This window comes from Odontesthes bonariensis, chromosome 22, assembly GCF_027942865.1.
Source record: "Odontesthes bonariensis isolate fOdoBon6 chromosome 22, fOdoBon6.hap1, whole genome shotgun sequence".
NCBI lineage: Eukaryota > Metazoa > Chordata > Actinopteri > Atheriniformes > Atherinopsidae > Odontesthes > Odontesthes bonariensis.
The window spans coordinates 12,710,202-12,736,479 of record NC_134527.1 but is presented as its reverse complement, the minus strand read 5'-3'; the positions used below and the strand labels follow the sequence as shown (position 1 = coordinate 12,736,479).

At 41.0% G+C, this 26,278-nt stretch overlaps 3 protein-coding genes across 5 annotated transcripts; all 3 read right to left on the bottom strand.

The window, feature by feature from the left end:
* Window positions 1-946: 946 nt before the first annotated feature.
* LOC142372436 (uncharacterized) lies at window positions 947-5,907 on the bottom strand. 2 transcript variants are annotated; one of them, XM_075455337.1, is made up of 6 exons: window positions 5,155-5,907; window positions 2,875-3,054; window positions 2,559-2,733; window positions 2,354-2,436; window positions 2,097-2,182; window positions 947-1,821 (listed from the first exon to the last, which is right to left on the bottom strand). In XM_075455337.1, exons 1-6 carry the CDS (start codon window positions 5,740-5,742, stop codon window positions 1,779-1,781), a joined length of 1,155 nt encoding a protein of 384 aa, XP_075311452.1. In that variant the 5' UTR covers window positions 5,743-5,907; the 3' UTR covers window positions 947-1,778. The 2 variants fall into 2 exon arrangements, with proteins under 2 accessions (XP_075311452.1, XP_075311451.1); XM_075455336.1 differs by having other exon boundaries at window positions 947-1,825; window positions 5,155-5,902.
* Window positions 5,908-11,031: 5,124 nt separating this feature from the next.
* LOC142373145 (AP-4 complex accessory subunit RUSC2) lies at window positions 11,032-21,645 on the bottom strand. 2 transcript variants are annotated; one of them, XM_075456232.1, is made up of 10 exons: window positions 21,368-21,645; window positions 17,068-18,455; window positions 15,568-15,850; window positions 14,375-15,400; window positions 13,406-13,482; window positions 13,085-13,259; window positions 12,867-12,972; window positions 12,742-12,788; window positions 11,602-12,268; window positions 11,032-11,433 (listed from the first exon to the last, which is right to left on the bottom strand). In XM_075456232.1, exons 2-10 carry the CDS (start codon window positions 18,397-18,399, stop codon window positions 11,328-11,330), a joined length of 3,819 nt encoding a protein of 1,272 aa, XP_075312347.1. In that variant the 5' UTR covers window positions 18,400-18,455; window positions 21,368-21,645; the 3' UTR covers window positions 11,032-11,327. The 2 variants fall into 2 exon arrangements, with proteins under 2 accessions (XP_075312347.1, XP_075312348.1); XM_075456233.1 differs by having other exon boundaries at window positions 15,568-15,772.
* Window positions 21,646-23,894: 2,249 nt separating this feature from the next.
* LOC142373332 (liver-expressed antimicrobial peptide 2) lies at window positions 23,895-24,633 on the bottom strand. Its single transcript, XM_075456533.1, has 2 exons — window positions 24,173-24,633; window positions 23,895-24,038 (listed from the first exon to the last, which is right to left on the bottom strand). The coding sequence occupies exons 1-2, from the start codon at window positions 24,236-24,238 to the stop codon at window positions 23,895-23,897; spliced, it is 210 nt and encodes a 69-aa protein (XP_075312648.1). The 5' UTR covers window positions 24,239-24,633.
* Window positions 24,634-26,278: the final 1,645 nt, after the last annotated feature.

Genomic DNA, 26,278 nt, shown 5'->3' with positions numbered 1-26,278 from the left:
AAACATTTCTGGATAAAATGTAAATAAGATCAGTGCTATGTATTTGAAGGATTCGCATCCTTACTTATTGCTTCGTAAGCTCTTTACACCCTCTAGTGACTGAATAATGCCTTCGACAGACATACAGAAATGTCTCTGCCCCACAGCATCAATTTTTTATTAACTGCATGCCATTTTGCAACACAGCAATTCGGCATAGAGCTCATTTATTGATATTTTTCTAAATCTATTTAGCTTACATTGGCAGCCATCAAGCTAATGTATACAGTTGTGCTATACAGTTATGACCACCCACAGCAGGCTCATAAACTATCTTTAGTGTAAGTGTTCAGACCACGGATAATAGCTCTACCCTATACCGTTAAATACACCTTGTAATATTAGCTGCAACAGCTATATGAGTAGTCATTTTTCTCTTCTAAAAATAGCAATTAACATTACTTGTTCTGGGTTTTTTCCTGTTAAAATTGAATAAGATTAAAAGGAATATGTTATAGATTTAACATGGACATAATCCTGTCCTTGAACTTCTATTTCTGTCCCAGTCAAAGATGGACACTGCCTAACACTGTCTTCTGGACTACCGTTTTGAAGCATTAAATTTAACGCGGTTATTAAGACGTGAGCATATTTGGACAAAAAAATGCAACTGGAGAATACTTAACTCCTGACTGGATAAAGATACCTTTCTTTGAGGCCTAATATTGACTTTACTACAACAAATTTTCAAAAAGATCAACGGTACACTGATTATCAGGAGAATTTACTGAATTATATACTATTATATAGTATTTCATAAGGTTTTCTTTTTTGCAGGGTCAGAGCACTCTAAGGTACTTTTGTGCAGGTTTTGCATCTTAGATCTATAAATTAACTATATGTTCATTTCTTTTAAAAATAATTTTTTCAGGGGAGAGAAATTATATTCCAATGATCCAACTCCACATAATGATAACCAGGTTCTTTTTAATATTTTGATTGATAGAAAGCTAGGGGTCTGAATGATGAAATACATATTCTTTGGGGGTTCAATCAGTTAGGTTTAACAACAATGAAAAAATGCATACAATTGTTCAAATTACATAATTTTCCAAGGAAAAGACTAAATAAATCCAGATACTTAGATTTTTCTGCACACAGAACATCTGTCTTTTTTATGTAATTGCTGAACTCTTGGTCAAGCAATTTCAATGCTTGATTGTAAAGTGCAGAAAAGTATAAAGATAGTCTTTTAATTCCATATAATATATTATAAAGGGTGACTAATTATAAACAGTAGTGGCATCCAAGATAAAATGCTCATATTAGATAAAAGGCAATTAGAAAATATATACAGAGCAATGTATGAATAATGCCTCTCTTTCTGTTGCAGAATTTCATCAAGACAAAGCTGATACAATTTTCTAACTTATGTACAGTCTATCCAATATTCTTTATAGATCTGCAACTATGTAAAAAAAATAGCTATACAAGAGGTCCTTGCTGAGCTTTTTACTACCTTGAATTGCACACGTTGGCAGAGAAACATGTAAATGCATTCAGTCCCCAGTCAAAGGCTTATACATAGTCATAAAACGAGTTCATTCCTGAGTAAATTCAAAAGTTTACCATACAAACAGTAATAAATAAACAGGGAAGACATTTCAAAATGAGATTATAGGCAGAAATCATAAAAGCAGTGACATTTTCCTCTTCAGAAATCAAAATGTCAAAACATACAGACACCGTGGTCTCCTTTTATGTAGGCCGATTTTTTCTGCTTCTCCTGAACAGCTGGCTTAACCGTCGGCGGGTTGAGTTTTTCTCAGATGACTGCATCTGCTGGCTTTAAAAAAAATCATCAGACAGAGAATTTGTGGTGTAAAATTTAGAGGCAGCGTGTGAGCTAGAATTCATGAAAAAAAGCACAAAATGTTCAAGAGGAACAGATGCACAGTCTCAAAATGAACTCTCCATCTACTGTGCATTAGCTATGAGCCAATGCTTCCAGTGTGGCTGGCTGCCATATTGGAGCAGCACACACATTTCCTTAAAGCATAATACGAGATTAATAATACTACCCTTCATTGGTTACAGTTAGAAATACGATATCTCACCATTTAGTGTCTGACACAGCAGTCTCCCCTCTTCTCAAAGACGCAAATTTTAATTTCCAGTTCTTCTTAGTCTTTGTTGACTCATCCTTTGTTGAATCCAAAAATTCAAATATGTCATCCAAAAATATGACAGAATGGCACATAAATAAGACATGGGGGAAAAAAGAAAAAACTCACAATACAATACATATGACAAAGAATTTAGCTATGATATTGTGTTACTTAAAAGATTTGTGTTGCATTTGAATGTATCCCACCTGCATTTTATCATCTTCCTCTACCCTTTCCAGTAGATCGTTTGTGCTCAGATGCTGCCCTCTGCAGTTTGCATTCAACTTTCCTGCACCAAGCACACACACAGTCTGCTAAACCAGCCAACTATTTCCATTCAAGAACAAGTATGCAAGATATGCATATATATACATATTACATATTACTACAAAAGGTATTCAGATGACTCACTTAAATGTAGTGTTGTACTAGTTGTATCCGAGACGGATCTCTGTCGAAAATGTTGCGATTTCTGCTGCTGGGGTTTACTGGAAATGCTCTCTGTATTTTCTGCATTTTCATGCTTATTACAAATAGATGGGTCCATGTCAATGGCTCCAGAGTCACTCTGACAAGTCTCTGGGACCTTGTGAAAATCAAGTGGTGAGAAGGACAATGTTGCGACAGGTCAATTGATATGAAACTGTGAAACTGCAATAAGGTGGCAGATCTGACAAACGCATGACACGTTGATGAACTGTGGGCGCTTTCTCAAATGCTGAAATACCTTCTGAAGGCTCATCACGTGGCTCACTTGCGTGTCTTGTTGCTGCTCGAGGGTTTCCGTCTCCTCCTGTAACACTTGGTTGTGCATCTGTTGTCGAGCAATATCCTCGAGCATTTGACAAACCTGCTCCAAGTAGCAGAGCCCCGGACTTAGTTCCTTCCTGTCCTCCATGCCAAGGCCCTGCACAAATCAATATGCAAGAAAAAGCTTAGGCTGTACGTCTTGTGAAAAGAAACAACTTTACTCTTTAAGAAAAAAGCAGCGGTTGCAAATCCTAGATGATATGAGGTTTTTCTTTCTTTCTTTCTTTTATTATTTGTGACCACATTAGCAGTATAGCTGAGATCTACCAGTCTATCTCTTTAGTTCAGACTGAAACATCTCAACAATTATACCTGGACAAATTACTGAATAGGTCAGCAGGCAACTGTTTGGAGCACAAGGATTGAGGGGATCATGGGTCTATGTCAGATTAATGAATACCAGAAAGGGACACAAAACAACCAACATAAGATGCAGAAAAAGACATAAATGATATAAAATGACACAACAAAGATATGCAAATCCATGACATAAAACAGTTTGACTTTTGCATACAGCCTCATTCTCTTTTAACGTTAGTTTGTGGAATGCTTGTTTTATAATTGTAAGATAACTAATGTCTACGTTAAACAAACTTAGAAACTTGGTGCAAAAACTTGGAGCGCAAAATAAATTAAATGTGACGGAAAATACAAGATCGATACAAAACAAAAGGGATCATTTATTTAAAAAAAAAGACTCAAATGAGGCGTAAAATGAGCAACAAGTGACATAAAATATCCCTAAAGACACAGAAAAGATGTTTAAAAAAACCACATGTCATGTACTTTTTGTTTGTAACTGTTTTGTGTCTCTTTTAGTCAGGGTGTCTTGGTACTTAGGAGAACAACAGGGCCTTTCACCCATCTGTGTCCAGGGGCCTATTGTCTCATAATCTGTCCATGCAGATATTCATAATTCCCTGAGGATTAGATTTAACAACACTTGTGATCCACTGATCCCCTCTCAGCTGCCTCCACCTGGAAGCTGACAATGACATTTGAAACAGATATTTATCTTTCGCTCAGATTTGCATGTAAATCTGGAAATCAAAATTACTGTTAATCCCTGGGTTATCCTTTAGAGATTTCATTAGGATCTTTTGTGTATTACTTCCTGACAAAGCACCTGAAAAACCCCAAAAGTTCCATCAGTGTTACAAACTAATGAGCATGTTTCCATGCTAAACGTTTATTGTAAGCAAAAGTTGGACACGTTTTCCAACAGCTTGTTAGCTTGCTAACATCAGCATTCTTTAATAAGTCAAATCAACACCAAAATAACTTACTACTGATATCAGTACTTTTATAACAAATTATGGAAAAGGCCACATAATGTTACATCAAACAACTTTCCAAACTTATTAACTTGTCCTTTCTCCTGAACTTTTGGATGAGCTCTAATAAACAGCAACAAAGCACATTTGATAGTTTCAAACTTTATCACATGAACTTGCCAATAATGAAATAATAATTGCACATCATTTCAAAAAGCATATATTTGTACAGTTATGACAGGTCACTTGGCTTATGGCGTCTTTGCGTTGCATTCTTCACAGTCATTTAACCTTACTACAACAATACTAGGAATACTTATATACACACCCTACGACTAAAAAAGTAAGAGCTACTTAAATTCAGACACTTTGCCCTATGGTTTCGACACTTCTCTATGCCATCAGGATGAGCTGAATTTGACACTAATCCTTTAAGTTTCCGGTCGTTATCAAATTTCTAAATCAAAACAAATCTCCTGTGCTGTCTGGTTTTGTCATACCTATCAAACCCCCACAGACTGCTCAACTTCCCCCTCACGTCTCCATCCATTCTTCTCATACTTGTCACCTGACCGGACTGGTTTATGATCCCTTTCACCACTTATGGACTCTTGACAAGTTGTGAGCATGAAAGATATACTGCATGCGTAACGACATGCCTGCCTTTAAATTTGAGACCCACTTTGTGAGTGGGTGTTGCAACTCTTTAACTGCAAACTCTGCCAGACTTTTCTCTAATATGCACAAGTTTGTCCTGTGCAAGACCGTACATGTGAATGTGAGTCACAAACAAGTTTGTTATCCTGAAACTTGGAAGAAAAACACATGCGGATTTAAGACAGCACACTTGAGTGTAATGCAATGTATCTTGCAAAATTCCTAAACTCTTAGAGTTTTAGTTCATGACTTTAAAAGCATCTCACCTCCGATCTTTGCTTGACACAACCTACAGAAAGTGGTCTTCTATGCTTTTCTGATGAATGCCTGACGGGGGCAGATGGATTGACCGTCCTCCTCAGGCAAAAACTCTCTGACCTCTGACATCTCACTGACTCTGGTGTGTGCTGTTTGGATGGAAAAGATTCCTGAGGCTGTTGGCTGCGCAGCTCATCCACACGTTTCAGATGTTTAGAGTCAGCCCTTTGTAGTGCCTTTTCAACTTTCAGGTGAAAGGCGGCAGAGCCTTCATCGGCTCTACTGGGACACAAGCGTGGGGAAGAGGAGGGTGTCTCAGAAAAGGAAGGGAAAGGAGACTGAGATCCAGGAGTGAGTCCTTCATTAAACAAATCCATCTCTGTGTTATTCGGTGAGACAGAGCAGGATGTAGCAGGACACAGGGTGTCTGTCTCCACTCCAGAGTCCACAGATTCCGAGCGCGGGTTGGTTCCTATGTCAGCAGAAGATGTAACAGGGTCCTCAGTATTATTTCCAAGCCAATCTGGCTCCGAACAAGTTTTACTTTCATTTACCCAAGCCTCCATGAGGTTTCCGAAGCTCCTGTACAGATTCATTGCCAAAAACCTACAGCTCTTCCCCTTGCACCTGTGCTACTGAATGAAAAACAAGTTTAGGTAACCTACACACTTCAGCTGATGATGTAGAGTTGAAAATATTCCCTCGATCCGCCTCCGTTCCTTTGGCACACCCCTCTAGATCACAGCATGGCAATGCATGTTGATACCTGCTCCTTCCTGTCACTGGGAAAAAGGTGATTCAGTTACGTTATTTGAAGGCTCAGATTTGTCCCCACACTGTACAAAACACAACATGAACAAGCCTTGGCACGATCACAGAGACTGTACCTGCTACTTTGTGTATTTATTTTACAGACGGTGTTTAAAGTGATCTAATCAACTGCTCTGTGCTTTTCAGAGAAATAGTCATGACCAGGGGAAATCTGATATTAATATAAAGTTTTGTAAACTGCCACCTGCATGTTTCCTACAAGCTGAGATGGAAGCAACACTCTCTGCCGTGGCATACATGCCTTAACTTAACGCACACACGGTCAGGGTGAAATAAGTGCAGGTATACAGTGTCACAGTATACATGTGAAAGCGGGAGCGGCAAACAAGCGGAAACAGTGCAGGCTCATTACAGCAACAAAACAAACAAACGGGGATTTATCTGAGACTGTAGGAATGTGTCAAACGGACATTCCTGTCTGCTGACGTGATCCGCATTCTCGAGGTGAGCACAGTGCGGGTCATTTGATCTGATGCACCGACTTTTTGGAGAAACAGACAGGAAGAGATCTGCAATATAAAAGACAAACAAGCTTCCTCTTTTGGACAAACATGAGTACCATGCCTGTGTATTAACGTATTTGCGCTCTGTTTTGCAAATGCTTGAAGGAAATTTAACGTTAGATTTTAAAAAATCCCCAAAATGGTAACAATGGGAAATGAACTGCTTTTATATTGCATTTTTATAATCTAGTTGACCTCTCAAAGTGCTCTGACACTACAGGCCAAATTCACCCACACATTTATACATTACTGTAGTCTTTACAGTTTTGAGCCTATGCAGTTTGTTTTCTCTATCTTAGACAACAGTGAATCTTGTGTAAACTGAGTGCGAGGCCACTGTGATATGAGGACCCAAGAAGCCAGCAGTTGAACTACGAACCATCTGATTGGCAGATGACTGCTCTACTTTTCGAGACTCAGCTGTCCAAAATGTGACATACAGATAAATCTGCTGGTGGCGTGTAGTTTTCATTTCAGTTATCATTATTCCACTCAGTAAATAAACAGATCCCAGCTGTCCAGCTGATAGCTTTTATCCATGATTTCATAAATACTCTTTGATATGCTAAGTGAGTAACCCCGTCACTTGGTTAAGGCACAATTTGCTGTCTGGTTCTCAGATTTGTTGATGTTTTTTATGTTTTTTAAATCATTTTTATAAATATAGGCAAGGCAAGGCAGAAAGTCACCTGGGGTCATTGAGTTTTTTTAAGAAAATGATCTAATGCATTTCCTTTTTGGTGTCTACACGTGATATTCTTCCTTTATTTATTCAAAAACATCAAGGTGACAGATCAAGTATTTGGATTGTTCTCTTTCTTTGTATTTTTCCTCTTTTCTGTGCACACTTCTGTCGGTTCCGAGTCACTAAGCTTCATCAGTGTTTTAATTTGATTCTCTGTAGCAACCAGTAAACAGCACAACGGGAGCCTCAACTCTTCTTGTGAATGTTCCCACAGGGGTTGGCACACCTTTCCATAAGAAGCTCCTCACATGTTTCTTGGCACAGGTGTTCAGCTCAGCCAGCTTGTATAGGAGCTGTGAATAAACAGATATTTTCAGGTTCCTCCTGAGACTCTCCAGTGGATCCACTTCCGAATTAGTCTTTTGGGTGCTGTCTGTAATTTAGAGGGGGGATTCCTGTGTGTCAGCTATCTACTCTTAAGGCCTAATCAGTTGAGTTGTGCATTGATAACGTTCCTTCTCTAACATTCTCTAACCTGCACAAGGAAAATCTGGATGTCAATCGTAGCGACCATAAGCTTGTTGGTTACCCATCTGATAAAAGCCCTGCATCGTCATATACTCAAACTGGCTGAGCAGCCAAGAAATAAGTTTGAAATATAGATTGCAGATAACATGAAAAGGTCTGAAAACTTTCCATGAGAGAGATGGTGAAACAGACATCTAGGGAAATTCATGACTCTCATCGAAAAACTAATGAGGGACTCAGGGAATCAGTGCTGCTTTGATATACCCCACTGGTAAAACAAATGTACATGTAGGTTTATGGATTAACTGAACTTGTTACACAACACAAATATAGAATTTATGCTTCACCATATGTTGACCAAAATTAGAGAGTCAATATGTGAAACACACAACAACCAAAATATGGAAATGAAAGAATGAGAAAAATAAGCAAAATGGCCCCAGGTAATTTAGTCCTTCGTCTGTAAGGGAAGTGCACTTTTTGATTCAATTTATTTTTAAGCAAGCTTACACTTCAGGTCTGTTGAAGCTCATGTGTGTGAAAGCCAACTCCTGCTCATACTGGGTCAGTAGAAATTGCTCCAAGCATTTTTTCCATCTGCTGCAACACAACAGCAATGAGCCAAGGAGCCACATCGTAGTCACATGATATAAATCAAGTTATCATTATATACACAGGTCCAGATTTACATTATTTAAGTTAGATCACTCAGATCATAAATAAAAATACTTGACCAAAACATTCCACTCAGCCACATTGTGTCTCTAACCTGACCAACACCACTAGGTGTCAGATGGAAGTAATTATTTACATCCTTGGTGTTACAGACAGACGCTGAGTCATTCAATACATTATGTAACGTTCCACCTATAAAGGGCCTTTGCGATCCTGCCTTAATCACAGGAAACACATTCATGTAATGAAGCTGAAACTTCAAATGAACCTGGAGTAACATTTTCATCGGCATCTTGATCATGGCCAACTGACAAATACAAAACATTTACCTAAAATAATCCCTGGGTTTTGTTTCTTACTGTGTTGATATTACAAAATTAAAAGTTTCCTTTGCATCTAGCTTTCTTTTTTTAAGTGTGCATGTTGGAGTTCGGGAGGCATAGTCCTGCAAAAAAGAAAGTCCACCCTCATTCTCTTCTGAGGTTTTACAGATGGACACTGTAAAGAATCGTCTGGTGAAATTCAGAAGCGAGGTGAAATAGTACACTGAATGATTCAAAAGCTTGTAAGACCATCTTTAACAGCAAAAACTTCAAGTATTCATTCTCTGTATGACCTTGTTGGTCTCTTACATTGTTCTAGAGGAATTTGGCATGACCTTTCTTTGCAACGCTGCTTCGGCTCATTTTCACTGAGGCTTGCGGGCATTTGTGTACGCACAGTGTCTGGACTTTGACTGGGCCATTACAACACCTTGATTGCTTTGTTTTTTCAGCCATTCTATTGTTGATTTGCTGCTACGCTTGGGATCGTTGGAAGCAGAAAGGGTGGGCTTAGTTTTTCATGCACTGCTTCTGCAGTTTTTCTTATTTTGTATTAAATAAATAATGACACAGTGTGATATGTAGTGTGTTATTGTTCATCCGAGGTTGACCTGTTCAGGCCTAGATGATAATATATTTTTATCATGTCGTCATATTTAAAATCCTTGGAAATGAGAGTGTACATTTCCTTTTCACGTTACTGGATTGGTCTTTATCGGCCTGTTCTGAAAGCTTAAACCCACATAAATAAGGTGAAAGAGCTGAAAAATAAAATCGTAGAGAACTAGAGACTACTTTTATATCAGAAAAGAACCACTAAAAGCGCCCAGTGTCTCACAGAGAGAAGTCTGTACCATGTCACCACCAACAGGACACTGACTGAGATTGAGTTAACTGACATCCAAAGACATCCCAGACAGGATGAGCAGCGCATCTCCCTTTCCTCCTATATTCATCCCACAGAGGAGTTGTGCTGGTCTGCGTCTAGCGTGAACATACGTTTAGATTTCCCACAATGTGCTGGAAGAGAGCAGCATGAAAACTCATCAAAACACCTCTTTCCCTAATAAAAGGACTGTTGCCAGTGTAAGGATGTTGCAATTGGAGTCTAATTAGAGCACTTTTCAGAAGGCTCTCACCTGTTCTTCTTAGTAAACAAAAAATTCACCATGACAGAAAAACAAAAACACAGTGTATCGTAAATGTATTGAGTCTTTATTGACAGGGGTTGATTGTCACAGGGCATTAGAGGAAGGATCCGGGAAAGAGAGATAATAGAGCAGGAGTTTCACCAGTTTAAAATTCCCATCTGTCCATTCAGCAAATGGAAAGAACATTATTTTTAGTTAAATTTTCTCTAACTTGTCTCACCAGCTCGAAGTCAAAATATGCCTGACACACAGTTTAATACCTGAAACGGCCACCAGATGGCTTGTACTTGTGCAACTGAGCGACAACACTGAGAGACAAATCGTTATAAAAAACATCAACCGGTGCATGTGAATTTTCCAAAACTGTCTCGGAAACTCGTAAGGAAGTTCAGAGATGGAGTATAAACAGGATCACCTACCGTATCTTTGTTAACTCATGCGGCTACAGTAAATCCATGCTGGGAATATTCTGAAAGAGCAATCTAGTAATAATAAAGACATCACTGACAATCTACTACAAGAGGCTGGTGTGTGCAGTATACTTGGCTATGATAAGAGTGTTGTTTTCTCTTCACCTATAAACGAAAGGGAAAGATAGAGCTAGGCAGAGGTTGACAGCAACATAATGTGAGAAATGGAAAATTGTGCACCACAAAAATGTCCAACAGTCTACAGCAGGTAAACATTAACATTTCATAACTGATATTCGCCCAAAGTGAAAACAGAGGAAAGGAACATGAGCACCTAATCGTAATCATTCCAGACTGCAGAGGCAATTAGGGTCAATGGCCCTTATTCTTCAAGGTATTGCTGGGAAAACAGTTAAGGATCGGCTTTTATCACTAAACGTTATCTCACAACTAATATGAGCACAAACTACTACAGCACAGGGACATTGTGAGATCACAACCGGCTGCATCGGCTGTTCAAAAGTTCAGTCTAAGCCAAGTTGCGTTTGCACGAGGAGGGTTTGCAAAAAAGACATTTGTGCATCACAAGAAGACGAGCATGAATACTGCAGTAATGCAAGTAACCTTTAGAAACATGTATTCATGTATGTTGGCTTATCACCTCATCTGCCAAGTGGATCAGGCTTCTTCTTCATGTGTTTCACTTAAGCCGCCAGGTATTTTAATGTTGTGACTGAAAAGTTGCCTTTCAAAGTGTCATTTTCTGCTGTTGGGCTCATGCAGTTCGGTACTTTTGACTGGACACAGTACTACTTGTTTTCCTTAAAACATCACCATTAAGGTTTTTATCACAAAAACTTTAACTTGTTTTGTTTGTAAGCAGCCGGTGATTTTTATCTAGCTCAGCTGGTGCAGCATACAAGCTTAATTAATACCGGAAAATGGCTTTTAATCTTGTATTTTTGTCCTTTCATATCAGTTCAGCAGTGCAGTCGAGCTCTGTGTAAGTATTTCATGCACTAAAGAATTTTTTTTATTACAATAAACAGTCCTCACTCTGTTGAGGGTTTAGATCTCAGATGCCTGAGTGGGGCTGAGCTCCTCCAAGCTTCAGCGACCTGATGGACTGAGCCAACAGTCCAAGCTGTGATCTGTCCAAATGGAGCCACTGCGATGGTAGCCTATGGGTACGGGGGGAGAAAAAGTCATAAAGAGATATTGTTCATGTGGAGAGTGTAGCATTTTTTTTCATCGACCTGAAGTCGATTCACACAACAACACAGCCATCCCAGCATTAAGAAATCAAATGAGAAAATCAGTATAGGTTTATGTTGCTCGCTGGTTCTTACCTTCTGGTTTGTGCTCCACTGTGACAGTGAGAACTTTTCTCTGCTCTGCTGGAAATATCAGATGCTCCAAACAGTTTGGCCCAGCGCAGGCCTCTCTGACAAGGACCCTCTGTCTGAGCAGGGGTTGATGCATTTTGAGTTCTACAGTCTTCTTCCAATCTCCTTTCTTCTTGCCTCCTGTCCATACTTGTTTGAGACCAAGTGTCTGTATGATTTTGGATAAACTCCCCTGCTTCACCCACACCATCCACAAGATCGGGCTCCTTTACCCCAAACTCTGGAATAGGAGTTAACGGACTCCTGCTGGCCTGCACACCTCCATGTTGTTGCTTGAAGCGACTTAAATTCTGCAAACTGGGAATCTCTTGATCTGTCTGGGGGGACATTTTTGTTTGCTGGATGCTATAGCAGTCTACCTTTCTGTCAGCTTGTAGCTTTGGCCAGCTGGTCACCAGCAGGGCGGAGCACGGCTGAGGTGGAGAAACACCCTGCTCTGCCGAACACAACCGTCTGTGACGTAACAGTCGAGGCTCCAAGAGCAAGTTGAGGTCAAAGGGCAACACAGAGAGTGGCTGCAGCAGAAGTAGCAGCTCCTGAAACAGGGCCTGACACCAACCCAGTGACATGGACAGGAACCCCCAAGAGTGGTAGTATGTTGTCACTACATCTGTGGGGGTAGCACACACAAACAACAAAATATACGCAACAATATGTTAAAACAAAGCTTTGCTAATCCATGTGTAAACTCCTTTTTTTACGTTGCTTCTTTTAAATGAAGTGTTGCTCATTTATGAGGTCCCCAAATACTCACAGATCTACATACTACATAGATATTTGTGTTTTGGTGGCACACGCTCACACAGATTTGCTGCTTACAAGAGTGTAGCTCACTTATGCAGGCCAAGTTTTATGCTTTATATATGTCACATAAAAGAATATATTGAGCTTCCATGTGGTGCGACACGTTTACTCTCACCATGATCTGCGGTTCAAAGTAGCATGTTATTTTTTTAACTAGTACTAAGGACATTGTACACATCACACGGTGCAGCAATGGACTTAACGTATCAGTCAAAACAAACTTTTTGATATGACAAAAGAGACAAAATAGCTTGTGCAGTACATTGCTTTTTCACCAACCTGTTTGACTCTGTAGGTGACTGAGCCAGAATTCCAAAGCTCTCAAGCTGTAAGAGAAGAAATAAACCAAATCAGTGGTAATGTGTAGAGTCTTCTTAATGTGCGTCAGTAGCTTTAGCTCTTACTTAAGAAGGCCCATGATGAAGGCTCTCAGTCTCATGCAGTGGCTGGTGAGCTGAGGACATTGCCTGATTTTGGAGACCAGGCTGTAAAGGACTCTGGTGGATGGACCTGGAGCAGAGTTGGACAGAAACCAGAACAGTGACCGAGAGCAAAACTGCTTCACCCTCATACTTTGGTAAGAGCTCTTAGTACTGCTTAAGAAACTGACCGTGACACGTACCGGCTCTGGTGGACACCTCCACCACACTCCAGGAGTGATTGCGGCGTTGCCCAATTATAAAATCAAGTTTGTGGTCCCGCAGGCCGTCCTCTAAAATGTTCTGGATGGCAGGACACAAGTGTTCCAGGACCAAACCAGCAATTGTCGGGCTGTAAGAGCTGTTACCCAGCCGCATCTGTTTCACCAGGAAAGAAATGTCATATAGTGTCCCGTACTGTATGTCCTGCTGACACAAGTTATTTGACTCCTTTTCCTAGAAAGCCACTTTGGTACTTTTCCATTTGGGACACATTCATTGTACTTATCTCTGTGTATTCATACCTTTTCTTCAGGGTCTCTGGTGCTGCCAAAATGAGCCATGATCAAATCCACGGCACTGCTCACAGACCTCAGCAAACCTGGAAACATCAGATGTGCAGCTTAAATTGAGCTTAAGTTTGGGCAAATACAAAATGTAATATATTTCCACTAATATATACAGGAAATTGAATATTATTTCTCCTTATTTTCTAACCGCTGAAACTCTGGTGTTGCGGTAAATCTGACCTGTTTTTGACACCAATCATCTTATTCAAAGATGTTTCAAGCTACTGGTGTTGAAATCAACAACCAAAGATATCAACCAAGATGAATACACAGAAATATGGGAGATTGCTTTCAGGTTTCATTATCCTGTGAAAAGAAATGTAAATGTGAGTGGAAACTGAAGATAAAAGAGTGAGTTTTCCATATCAGTAGCAATCCCCTGCCTCTCTTTCTTCATCTCATACAGGCTACCCACTGCAAATGTCACGGTAAATTCTTTATGCATGTTGATGCTGCCTGCAGCGCGGCACCACACTGACTCTTCACCGCAAATGCCTTCATTGGTGCTTATATGCTGTAAAAGACAAACATTGGTAGAATCACCATCAAATATCCCATACTATGAAAACTAAATGATTGGGTGTGATTTCAATTATCAGCACGTCTGAATCATTCTCCCTCTCCTCCCCTCTTGGAGCTTGCAGTCACACACACTTAGGCAACAGAGCAGACCCCTCAACCAATCCTGTGCAGGGAGAGTTAAAAATAGGTCATGTTTGAGAGAAAGCCCCTTCAGGGTATTGAAGGCACTGCTGCAGCGGTGAGTTTTTGTTGCTGCTCCCAACAGCTCAACGTTGGTGCAACAATCCAAACAAGGAGGGATCTAGTCATCATTTCACCTTCAAAATTTATTTTGCTATTTAACTGTTGTTCGCGTCAGTTATACAGCTTTCTAGAGTGTCTCAATCATGAGCAGAGACTCACCTCTCCTCTGAAGGTGGCTGATAGACATGGACTCATAAGATGTATCAGGCGAGAGGCAGAAGTCTTTGGGTGGCCTGTCGCTCTGGATCAGAGATTCGCCGTGTTGACTCGGTTTCAAACTGAGCCCGGCAGAGTCCTGGGTTTCCTGGGGATGCAGGCCAGAAGCAGCCAAGGAGAGGAGAGAGCTCAAAGAGGAAAGCGGATTCACTGAGGAGAGGGTAGCTGTAAAACTTCTATGGAAAAAGCCGGAGGCAGCTGCAGGTGCAGGTGCAGGTGCAGCTCGATATGGTGGGAACTTTTGTTGTGGTTGTGAGGTTGTGGAAGGTGACAGGGACACTTGCAGGTTTGGGTGATAGGTGTCAGCTCTTAGGGGTAATGTGGGTGGTGTGTGGGAGGACCCAGGATGGTAGGAAGTGTGGATCCAGGACTGATTAGGACTTCTGCACTTTGGGCTGGCATGGTCCTGCTCCGAGGTAAGGCTGATCAGGTCTGGGTAGGTGGGAATCTTGACAAGGTTGAATTCATTTGGAGCTGAGATCAGATTTAAAGAACTGTTGGACAGAGTTTTGTCCCATGTTGGGCTTGTGTTATCTTGTACTTGAACCATTTTGAACTCTATACCGGTGTGATGTGCATCCAGGCTGCTTTTGGATGTACTTGGGCCCCCTTGGTTTTTGCTGGACTGATTCCATGTGCGTTTGCGACTGAAGCTCTCTGGACTCGGAGTGCAGGTGGAGCAGCTATCAGAGGTAGAAGCTTCCAGAAAGATGGGGCAGTGGCTCTCCATCAGGGATGACTGAAGATTAGATAAACACTTGCTTCTTTTTACCTTGAATTCGGGGTCTGGCTGGGAATTCCCAGTCTTGCTGCTCTTTTGATTTATGTACTGCTCCAGAAGACAGCCCAGATACTGGGCCTGGGATTGTGGTTTTTCTGCAGGGAGCAGAACAAATGGCTGGATTGGGAGTGAAGTTGGTCTTTGGGGCTTGCTGTGGTCCATCACTTCTTTCTCCACTGAACATAGTCCTGGCAAGAAGGGAGAAAAGGTTCTGAGCAATAACAGATTCACTTTGTAAAACAAAATCTTTCTATTTTTCATCTTTCTTTTTTTAGCATTCCATTGTGTCTTATTTTGCTCTCCCACTCATGAACCCAGACTACAAAGGAAAAAAAAAAAGACATTTTCTCTTTACCCATCTCGGAAGTATCAGCTTGGTCCAGAACTGCAGATGGCTGAGTTGATGCAGCTCTTTCATCTTGGCATTTACTTCTATGTGGGCAATACTGGCTGGGGCACCGTGAACAAGGCATGTGGGAGATATTCTGGGTGCCTCCTGTAAGTTTCTTCTTGTAGAGCGCTTTGTCAGTGGAGGTGGTGGCAAGCTGGTAATCAGTCGCCTGAAAGTGAGAAGATTCAAATTCAGCGCTGCACTGTGCAGAGGAGAACCTTTTTTCCTTTTGCTGATCCTCGATGTCCTAATGGGGACACACAAGACGAAACAGATCAGCTTAGATTTGAACAAACAACAGTTATCTCTGTTTTGTCCTCAATCTAACTAATCCAAAGTGTTTCTAAAGGGTATTACATCAGTGATCAAATGGTCTAATAAACACACCAGAAAAAAAACAGTACTTTAATAAAAGGTAAAAAGCTAATCTTTAAAACATTAGTGAGTTACATACATGAAGATATTATACTGGTAATTAATCAAAGTTGTTAGAAAGTGGCACACATTTTTATTTGAGCTATTTATATATACTTTTTAATTGTTTTTTTTTTAGTATTAATAAATTTAATCAAAAATAACACAGACTTCCAGTGCAGAATCTCACATTAACAGAAAAAGAGCTGGGTGTACACAAAGGACAAGAGTGGAGGACATTTGCGAGACATCCAGGCAAGAACACACTCAAGGAAGTCGACACATAATTATCCAACTCTACCACAAAAATAAGAGTTCACCAAAGCGAACACAGAGGGTAATCACAAGGTGCAAACTATACCTGAACCTCAAGAATAGAAAGGTCAGTTTAGACTTTGTTCAAAAAGCTACTCAAGTTCATGATCAGCCCTCTTTGGACAAATTAAACTAAATTTAAGCTGGACCAACATAAGAAGAATAGAGGATGGAAATGCTTGGAATGGCTGGTGATCTGAAGCATACAACATCATCTCGCAAAGCATTACCAGCACCAGGGGTTCCAGACTTCAGGCAGTCATTCACATTTAAGCCTCTGAAAAGAAGGTTCCACATTTTTAAAGAGCTGTCATTCCTCTACTCGTCTCGATATTTTGATGCAAATACCATCAAATTAAAGCTGAAGGTCCGCACTTCAAGCCCACATTTTCTACATAAATGCAACTTGAACAAGTTTAGGAAAATAGCTAAATTAACAAAACAATTGTTTCACTGACCAAAAACACCGAGATCTAACGTGGCTGTCAGTGCCTTTCTTGATAGAGTGGATTGTGCCAGGAAATAAAAAAATGATTAGTTTGGAAAACAATGACGGAACAGAAGTGTGAACTCACAGCCTTTATGTGGATGCATACACATGATAAAATGGGATTTTAACATAGAAATATTTGGCTTAAGAAGCAATCTCTTAAGCTTCCTCGTTAATTAGATTTCGGTATGTGTCATCTAACCCAGTCCTAAAAGAATACTTTTTCCACCTTTTTCCAAACCCACCTCTTTGACTTCATTGTGCTGTCCTCCCTTCTTATGACCAAGTGGGGAAAGAAAAGGGCTGCTTCTGCCCTGCCCCTCGGGGCAGCTGGTGAGGCTGGACCAGGCTGGGCTTGGTGACTTGGAGGAGAGGTCACAAGTCACAAGCTTGTAGTACTTCTGGTTAGTCCCCACGGCCAACACCGACTGGCTTTGAAGACACACAGCCAGGTCTGATACCTCCAGAGAGGAAAGACCCGGGGGTAGTGGCTCCAGGCTGTAATGGTTGCAGTTAGAGTCGAGGTTCTGGGGAGAACATCGTGACCCAGAGAGGGTCGTGTCAGCCTCCTCCTTTGGAGGGGAGTAAACCGTCGAGTCATCATGGTGCACAAACAACTCAGATGGACTTTGAGGAACAGGTTGGAGATTGAGGAACACAGAGCCTCCAGAAGAGTGACAGTGGTGAACTGCAGGACTGCTGAGATCATGAGGAGTGGCAGGGTTATTGCTTCTATCATAAATGGTGCAGAAGTTAACCAAGACACCATCAGAGCTGTTACAGGAAGAGTCACTGACGTACTCTGTGAGACTGTTGGACAGCAGCTCTGAGGAAGATTTGTGCTGGCTGTGGATGCAGCAGGACATGTTATCCTGCAGTCTGTCAGAGTCTTGCTCCAAAGAAGAAGACACCGTGGTGCCAGGTCTGCTCACATGACAGCACTGGCATTCAGGCCGCAGTGAGTCCATGTGGTTAGGCTGGTTAGAGAGCCACCGCTGGTCACTGCCTGTACCCAGCATTGTCCCTTCATTGCCCCATTCACTGTCCAGGGCCCCATGGGGCAATGTATCATTTATTACACCATTATTTCGTGGCCAGTTGGGATTTCCATGCAACACAAAAGATGAGTCCTCATGATATCTGTGGAGATTATCTCCATCACTATCCTCATCCTCCTGATCCAGCTCTGCGTCGGGAAGAAATGAGTTGTGTGAGCGCAGGCTGCCTCTAGCTCCACAACCTTCCTTCTTCAGGCGGGAACTCGTCTCTTCTGGTGATGAGGTGGAGTCGTACTTCCCGCTGCTGTCGCTGGTCCCCTCCTCCTCCGCTCGGTCCTCTATAAGACTACAGTAGCTGCTGGAAATATGTCGTCGGGCGCCTGTGAGGGCATGCTCTCGGTGGAGCGTGTCTTGTTCTGGGAGGGACACAGCCCGGGTCAGACCAACTGAGCACAGCCGGCCGGGCCTTTTGGCCGAGCTGCACAAGGCCTGGACAGGAATCTGCCATGTGGGAAGTTGCACCACAGGGAAATGGCATGCCACCAAGGTGTGCCCTGTGAGATTGGATCCTCCAATCATGCTGCTGGCTGAAGCTGAATCACCGAAGCTGTCCCCATGTTCCTAAAAATTATACCCTGGAAGAGTTAAAGAGAATAGAATTACCTTATATGAACAAATTACAAGAAGCAGAGGACGAGAAGTTCGATTACTATATGCAATTAACAGAAGAAGCATGTTGAAAGATATTGATGATGAGCTGAAAAGTACTTGACTTCATTATAGCATCTCCATTTGTATGTATATGTGTATATGTTGATCCCTATGGATGTTGTTTTTGCTTGTGTATTTTCACCGTTTTTTGCCTTCAGATATTTTTGTGATCCGGCCTCATTACATAAAGAAGTTTAGGATTAAATATGCAAACATTGCAGTTGTAGGTTTAAAGATTGTTATTTTCTAGCTGCAGATCTGAAATGGACTCATTGCCTCTGGGACCTAATTAGAAGATTTAGAGTTTAGTTAAAAAACACCCAAAAGTAATTTTTCCATGTGAAGTAGCGGCATGCCAACGAAATAGATTAAGATAAAGAACACAAAGCAGAACTGCACTGCAGGCTCCTGCGGTCACAGTCTGCACCACCAGTTCTCACAAGTACAACTGTGTTGTGCGCCTCTGGCCCTCGGTGCAGCCTTCACTCCATAATTCAGTTGAACATTAACAAACCCCTCCTCTCTCTGCTTGGGCCAACCGCTATCCCTCACAGTTACTCAGCTGCTCTGTAACTAGGGCAGCTGCACTGCAGAGATGCTCTGCTGGCACTGCTAAGAGTAAATACTCTTTCGCATCGGTTTAGTTAAAATGTTGTGACATTTTCTCATGTAGATCACACAGCTCTAACACATAGGAATTACACATGTGGGATCATCTCAATCCTCCAAAGTAATTATCACAAAGAATGTGCACATGCTTTTAAACTTTGGTGAGTTGACATTCCGTCGTGGGAGAAAAGGGTTTGTAAAAGTCTGGGTGCCGTGCAGTGAATCAAAACCTCTTCTGTCTGAGGTCATTCTTTTTGTGATGATGCCATATAATTAAGCTCCTTGCAACAGCACACATAATTTAAATCACATCTCAATGATTTATGAATGTGTTCATAGGCAGTAATATACCTTACAGGACGTCATGAACTCAAGTACCATCAGTAAGAACTAGAACTGTTAATAATAACACAACCAAAAGGCAAATTTGAATTTTATAGAGCAGCCAAATGACACTTTTTTTTTTTTTTTTTTTTTTTTTAGAACTTTAGGTATATTACACAGATATGTGTTTCTAAATATGCTGGCTAGATGTGTCGTGACATTTAACATGTTCAAGCTAGTGGAATAACTTGAAAATCTACATGAAGACAACTATCAGGACTCTCAGATTGTTTAGCTGAGAAACACTTCAAACCCAAAAGGGACACATTATCCTCATGTCTCCCTTAGCTTGGCAGCAGAGATCAGAAATTTTTGGTTATGGTGTTCTCGGCTGAAAATGAGTGCATATTTGGATTAATTGTGTACTCATACATACACAACAACATATCAAAACCTGTGACAGGTGAAATGAAAAGCATTGATCCTCTTGTTAAGATGCAATGTTCTGCTCTGACACTTTGGGTTAGGGTTACCATGTATGCAACTGTGACATACTGCCCACCAACTACACCCTCAGCAGCTGTAACATCCTCTCACAGAAAAACGCTGTTGGCCACTCTGCAAATACAGTATGCCTCAAAGAACACAATAAAAAACCCAAAGGCTCTGACCCATATCTTATAAACTTACATATACCAGTCCAACTGAGGGGTGTGGAAGAGCAAAGTCAATCCTAGAAAGCCCCACCACTCAAGACACCCAACGGTACTCCTGCCACAGTGCCAGACGCCGTTTATGGCCCAGTAGGTCAGAACTGCTATTTTCAGCATGAGACAGGCTTATAGTAAACAATATTAGGCAGGTTGTTCAAATGTTGTGGCTGAACAATGTGCGTGAGTGACATTCGAACGCTTCGGCTCCCAGCAAAAAAAAAACAAAACATTTTTACAGCTGCAGCTAAGATATAATTAAAGAAGGTAGCTCGTGGCGAAAATGATGTCTTCCAAAGGCTCATGTCTCTAATCCCAAAGTGTGTTTTTGTTCAATATATAAAAATTTAAGTCGAATCAGAGAAAACTATTTACCCGGAGAATGCAACATGATGTGCACAGAAATATCTACCTTTACTGCTAGTGAGAGTCTACGCTGGTCTGTAAACATGTGATAGGAGAGGTATCTAACAAGGGGGAACACTCTACCGAACCTTCATTCATCCCATCCCGATTAATTTCCAATGGCTTAGATGCACAAGAAAATAGGTCAGTGTGAGAGGCCCGTAGTCTGAAAGTATTTCACAATTTGACTCCAATTCCTGGATAGGATTCTTGCGTGCTATCCTTGCAGGAAGTCCTCTTAACTTGCAACACAAACACCAAATTGGAGCAGCTCTCTCCTACAGGGCACTGGAGCACACAGAGATGGCCGTGACTGTCGGTTCATGTAGGTCATCTAATGTTAAGGAATGAACACGTGATCATGATGCTGCTTGTTATCTCGACCGTGGCTCTGTAATGAGACGACAACATTACAGCTAATGGGGATGATGCATTGACAGTATGTCAGGAATGATTAAGGGCTGATCATTCGAATCTAACATGATCAGAGGAGATGCCTGACCTACCTTATGGACAGGTAGGTACTCATATGTCTATGTGTGCGAGTGTGTTGCTTTTTAGAATGAAGACATCCTCCAAGTGGCTTAAGTGGGACAATATGCCAGACAACGAGAAAGAGTGCACAGATGCATCGCTCCAAAAATTAAACATTTATAATTATTAACATGTCCGAGACTATATGTAGTACACACAGACACAGTTTAAGAGCAAAACAATCTATTTGATTTGCTGCAAAATAAGCTTTCATGCATTTGCCGGATCGCCAGCACATCTCCTGGTAAACCTACTTGAAAACAGTCATAAACAGAGGTGATACCCATCCTCTTCTTCTTGGTAGATCTCGCGAAGTCCAAAATCCCGCAAACATTGTTTTTCTTTTAAAGGCATGCGGGTGCTCGGTGCGTATCTGATGTCAAGGCTACATTAAAAAAAATAATAATTAAAAAAAAAACAGACCTTTTTCTTCACTACTACCGAATATCCGCATTTAAAATCTGCGTGTTAACCCAGTGATTGATAGGCCCAACTGTGATGGGGAAACTGCACGAGACCGGTCCGACATTGAGTGTCCGGCGGACAGACACAGCACACACAGCCGCTGCTTCAGCACCGCTCCGGCTCTTACGTCACGACGGCTTCAGCCAATGAGAAGAGAGGAAAGTCTCTGCAACTCCAAGTATCCCAGACACCGGGTAGGAAAACGGCGGTGTGGCCTGAGGCCTCAGACTACATGGCATTTGCTCCCTAAGAAACGAGCAGACTTACAATTTTTAACAATCTTACAAAAAGATTGCATGAAAAGTAGAATATAGGAAAAATTTCAGCATAAGCAATCATACCAGCGTAACAATATGGTCATATCATATGATATGACCATATTGCTACACTGGTTGTTGTTCTAGGCTATCTTAATAAATAAATAAAGACCGTTTAAACTTAACAACCGCTTCTGCAATGATTCTTTGTCGAAATGCCCCCCGGCTATTAGTCATCAGTTCTCTCAAATTTGCTGATGCTATATTTCGGCAAATTGCCTCAGGTCGCCCTCTAATGGCGGAGAAGTGTCAGCTTGTGTCCAGTTTTCAAGATCTGCTTAAAATATATCATTTAAACACCCCACATTTTCTTTATATTACGCATCTACTCCCTTTAAAGCTATGATCTAAATAGTTGTAGTGTTCTCCTCTGTCGTGTGTAACAGTAAGGGTACCCTCACTGCCTGGCCTAGTTGCACGATTCACGTCTTCTTATTTTTTTTTAAAGTAAACCTTCGAAAGGTCCTCAGAGTCTTCCTCCCCAAATAATGTCTTTCAGATGGCTGCACGTGTATAAATGTTCAGGAAACACCACTGACTTTCCTTTCTTTGAGCACAGACCTGCAAAGGAGGTCTGACAGAAGCCCCATGCAAGCTACCCTCTCAATATGCACTATAATCGAGAGCATCAAACTCATTGCATGTGGTCCTAGCCTTTCTTCCAACAGAGTGAGAAAGAAGAGGCCTCTCTGTGTTTAGAGTCAGAGACTTTTGTGCTGCTTTGCACAGAAAGCTGAGGTCAGTCACCTTCTTCTTCCATGTCAGTCCTTCTCATGGACCTAAGACATAAGGATAGAGAGCAGCTAAGATGTATTCTTATCAAAGCAAAACACCAGCGAGAATCTAAAGTTTGTGCCTGACACGAGGAATAAAAAATAATAAAAAAAAAAAACTATCCTCACAATTCCCAACACTACTCATTTGTTTAGGATAAAGATGTAACTTAGTAACGATGATCCACTTGTTCTTAGTATTCACACAAGTGAACAATAAGGATGCTAAATTATTAATGATGCAAAAGCTTGAATACAAGAGTTCTTAAAAATGAATAAAAGCTTATCCCTTCGACTGGCAATGAAAACATTTCAGTCTAAACAGTTTAATGGGGAGATGCAAAATAAAAAAATGGTTTTGTGCTGGTTTTTCAAGTTAGTCCAATTAAAGAGTAGCAGGAACTGTGAGGAATGTTTTTAATTTGTTTTACAGTAAAAAAAAAAGTTTAAAAAATATAAAGATTTGGGCAATACAACCTCTTGGAAAAAAATATGCATCGTATATTTGAATATTTACATAGTTTACAATATGTACAAATAAATACACGTCAATAACATAAACCAATAAACTCAGAGCACCTCACAAACTTTGCGTGAATATTTATATTTTCTACATTTTTCTTTTTTCAAAAATGCTTTCAGATTACACAGCCTTTCTGATGTTGCAACAAACAAGGTAAGTAGAGACGGTGCCGTTTGACTTGTTGTGTGTTCCCGGCTTTTACAGCTTTGTTTTTCTGCAGGAAAGATTGCTGCAGTCGAGCGCACAGGGTCTGATAAGCTTCCGACGTGTCCTCGGGTCAAGATACAACACAGCAGAGGCAATAACAGACAGGTGGGTATGGTTCATCGAGCAGATGTCTGGTTTTTTTGTGGTTTTTTTGTGTTTTGTTTTCCTTTTTTCCATCCCTCCTGTTTGTCTCTTCTTCAGGTGGATTATCCAAAAGAACATATATTTTTCCTGTAAAAATAAGGAACAACTTCATTGCAGTGTCACAACTCTTGACCCAAAGCAGGACAGTTAGTAGCATAGCATACAGCATATGAAAACAATATAAAGGAATATTATGTCTATTTAATGTCATGACTGGTTTCAAATGATTCATTAAAATGATAAAATATATGCGCATACATTGGTATACAGTCTTCAGACAGTTATTGGGTTAGCGGATGGGTTTCTAACAGCATCGAATGTTAAGGCTTCAATACAAGTGAAAAGCTCTACCCTACCTGCAGTATTTTGTGCCACACTCTAAAGGATCTCTACAACTGGCGCCAACAGGCTTCAGACTGTTCCAGCGCCACAGCAACGACCGCTTGGTCCGCTGGATTATACCGTTCCAGTCATCAGGGACAGGCAGTGCGTTGACCTGTAAAGGCAAATATTGGACCCTGTAAGCGCTCCGATGACCCTCAGGAAATGCACCCCATGAAATAACAAAACCCACGATAAGCACAACATAAAGACATAAAGCAAACTTTATAAACAGTGACAGTAGCTCACCTGTGTGATACATATTAGGGACAGAAAAAGAGAGAGGATGATGATTTTTTCCTGAAGTGTCCTCATGCTGTTGGCAGATGGACTCTGTGAGCGATGCTGGTCTCCTGCACAGTTGGTGTGTCGCTCCTGGCACTTGTATTAAAGGCTTTAATTGGGCCGGGGAGGAGTTAACCTCTGTATACTTCACTGTATTTCTTACTGTAATGGCTGTGGTTTGGCAGAGCGAGTTGTCCCAAGTCAAAGCCAGTGATGCAAATTGCTTCCACGATGGCACTTATCAGTTTTATAGTGACAGCCAAAGTCAAAAGTTTATCTCCAGAGATCCAAAGTACACTTTAACCCGGGAATTGAGAACAATTCCACGTCGAAGGTGTCGGAAAGCTTAAAGGGAAAGTGCGGTTCTTTTCAAATAGGGTGGGAAGTGGTGTTTCTTTTCATGAGGTATGCGGAGCTGGGACTCTCTGTCCATAGAACCCCTTTAAAGTGTACACTCCAACAAAGCTGGACTTCATGAACAATCGGCCATGAATAAATAAATACAAACAAGACAACACATCTGAAGTTAGCCAAAAGGATTCCGATACACGCCCCAAACAAAGAGAAGAAGGTACTCTGGTAAGATGAAACTGTCCTCCTTAGAGCACCATCCACACAGTGAAGCACGGTGGTGACGGTATCATGCTGTGGGGGTACATCAGCAGAACCTGAGGAATTGGTCAGAATTAAAGGTATGATAGATCGCGCTAAACACCAGATTATTAAGGAAATTTTGTTTTAGAGAATACTCTAGGAATTAAGAATGACAATGTGCCTAGTTATAGAGATTCTCAATACCACGACTGAGAATCTGTGGTGCGACAAAGATTGCTGTACGCTGCGTGCACACTTAAGTACTACTCCTTTTGTCCTTTCTTCTATTATTTCTTGTTTCTTTGACAGTTAATGAATAGGAAAGTAGCCCGGAATACTTTTGCAAGGTACAACCTTTTGAATGATGGGAAAGTTAAGACGTCTCACTCCTCAAAGTCACCACATTCTTTAGACAAAAGCAGTTATTACGCCTCACAAAGATGACAGGAGTCCATCGTCTACTACTGACTCACTTGGTGAATGTGTTGGTATTATTTTATCATGTTACTTCCTGTTGCTTTATCAGTTACAACAATCACTCTGTCACAGGTAAGCAGTACAAAACTGTGTCATACGACATCCCACTTTAGTCAAACAGCAAAGAAGTCCTGACTTGAATATTTTGTGGTGTCATCATAGAGCGCTTCTGTCTCGTGTTGAAGTGGGATAAAAGAAGTGAAGTCATAAAAGGGGAGAGAAGACATTTGTTCCGTGTGTATCCAAGAAAAACTGAGGAAGTCCGATGCCGCCTCGTTTTATTTTTAGGCGTGACCTTGAGGAGTCACGGGCTCTATGTGTGACGAGCACCTGCTTTGGGAAATCTTTTTCAAGACACACGGACAACAATCTAAAAGCAATTATTGTTAACAATCCAAAAGACAAAGGTTAAACGTCTTACCAAAGGTTTTTTTTTTTTTTTTTCCACCTTTCAAGTGTCTTCAGAAGCTGAGAGACAAATGTTTTAAAAAGACAGTTGCACGTTTTCCAGAAACCCCTCAGCTTCCAGAAGACTTCCTTAAAAGAAGGCTTTGTCCCAAATCCGATTAAAGTAATTGTTCACGATTTTGGGGACTACTATAAGATATATGCTGTTAGATAAGAAAATCCAAAAAATAATTGCCCAAAACACATTTAGCTTAGCACAAAGAGGATAAAAAATCCCTAGTGTATTCTTTCAAGAATAAAATATCATCTGTGCACATTTTTTAAATACAGTAAGGTGTTGCTACATGGAGCATCAACTCCCAAGAAATTTCCTCTTGGGTTGCAGCCACACCACCCTCTACAATTACGACCAATCACAGGCATAAAGTGATTTTTGGGCAGGCTTCTGATTAAGTGAAAACTGCTGATGAAGAAAGTTTAAGCCTAATGAGAGAAAGAGAAAAAAAAAAATCTCAGCTTCCCGGAGTGATTTGCACTAATTTCTTTCCAACTATAACAATTCAAACTGAAAGTTGAGGTGGTATAAGCGAA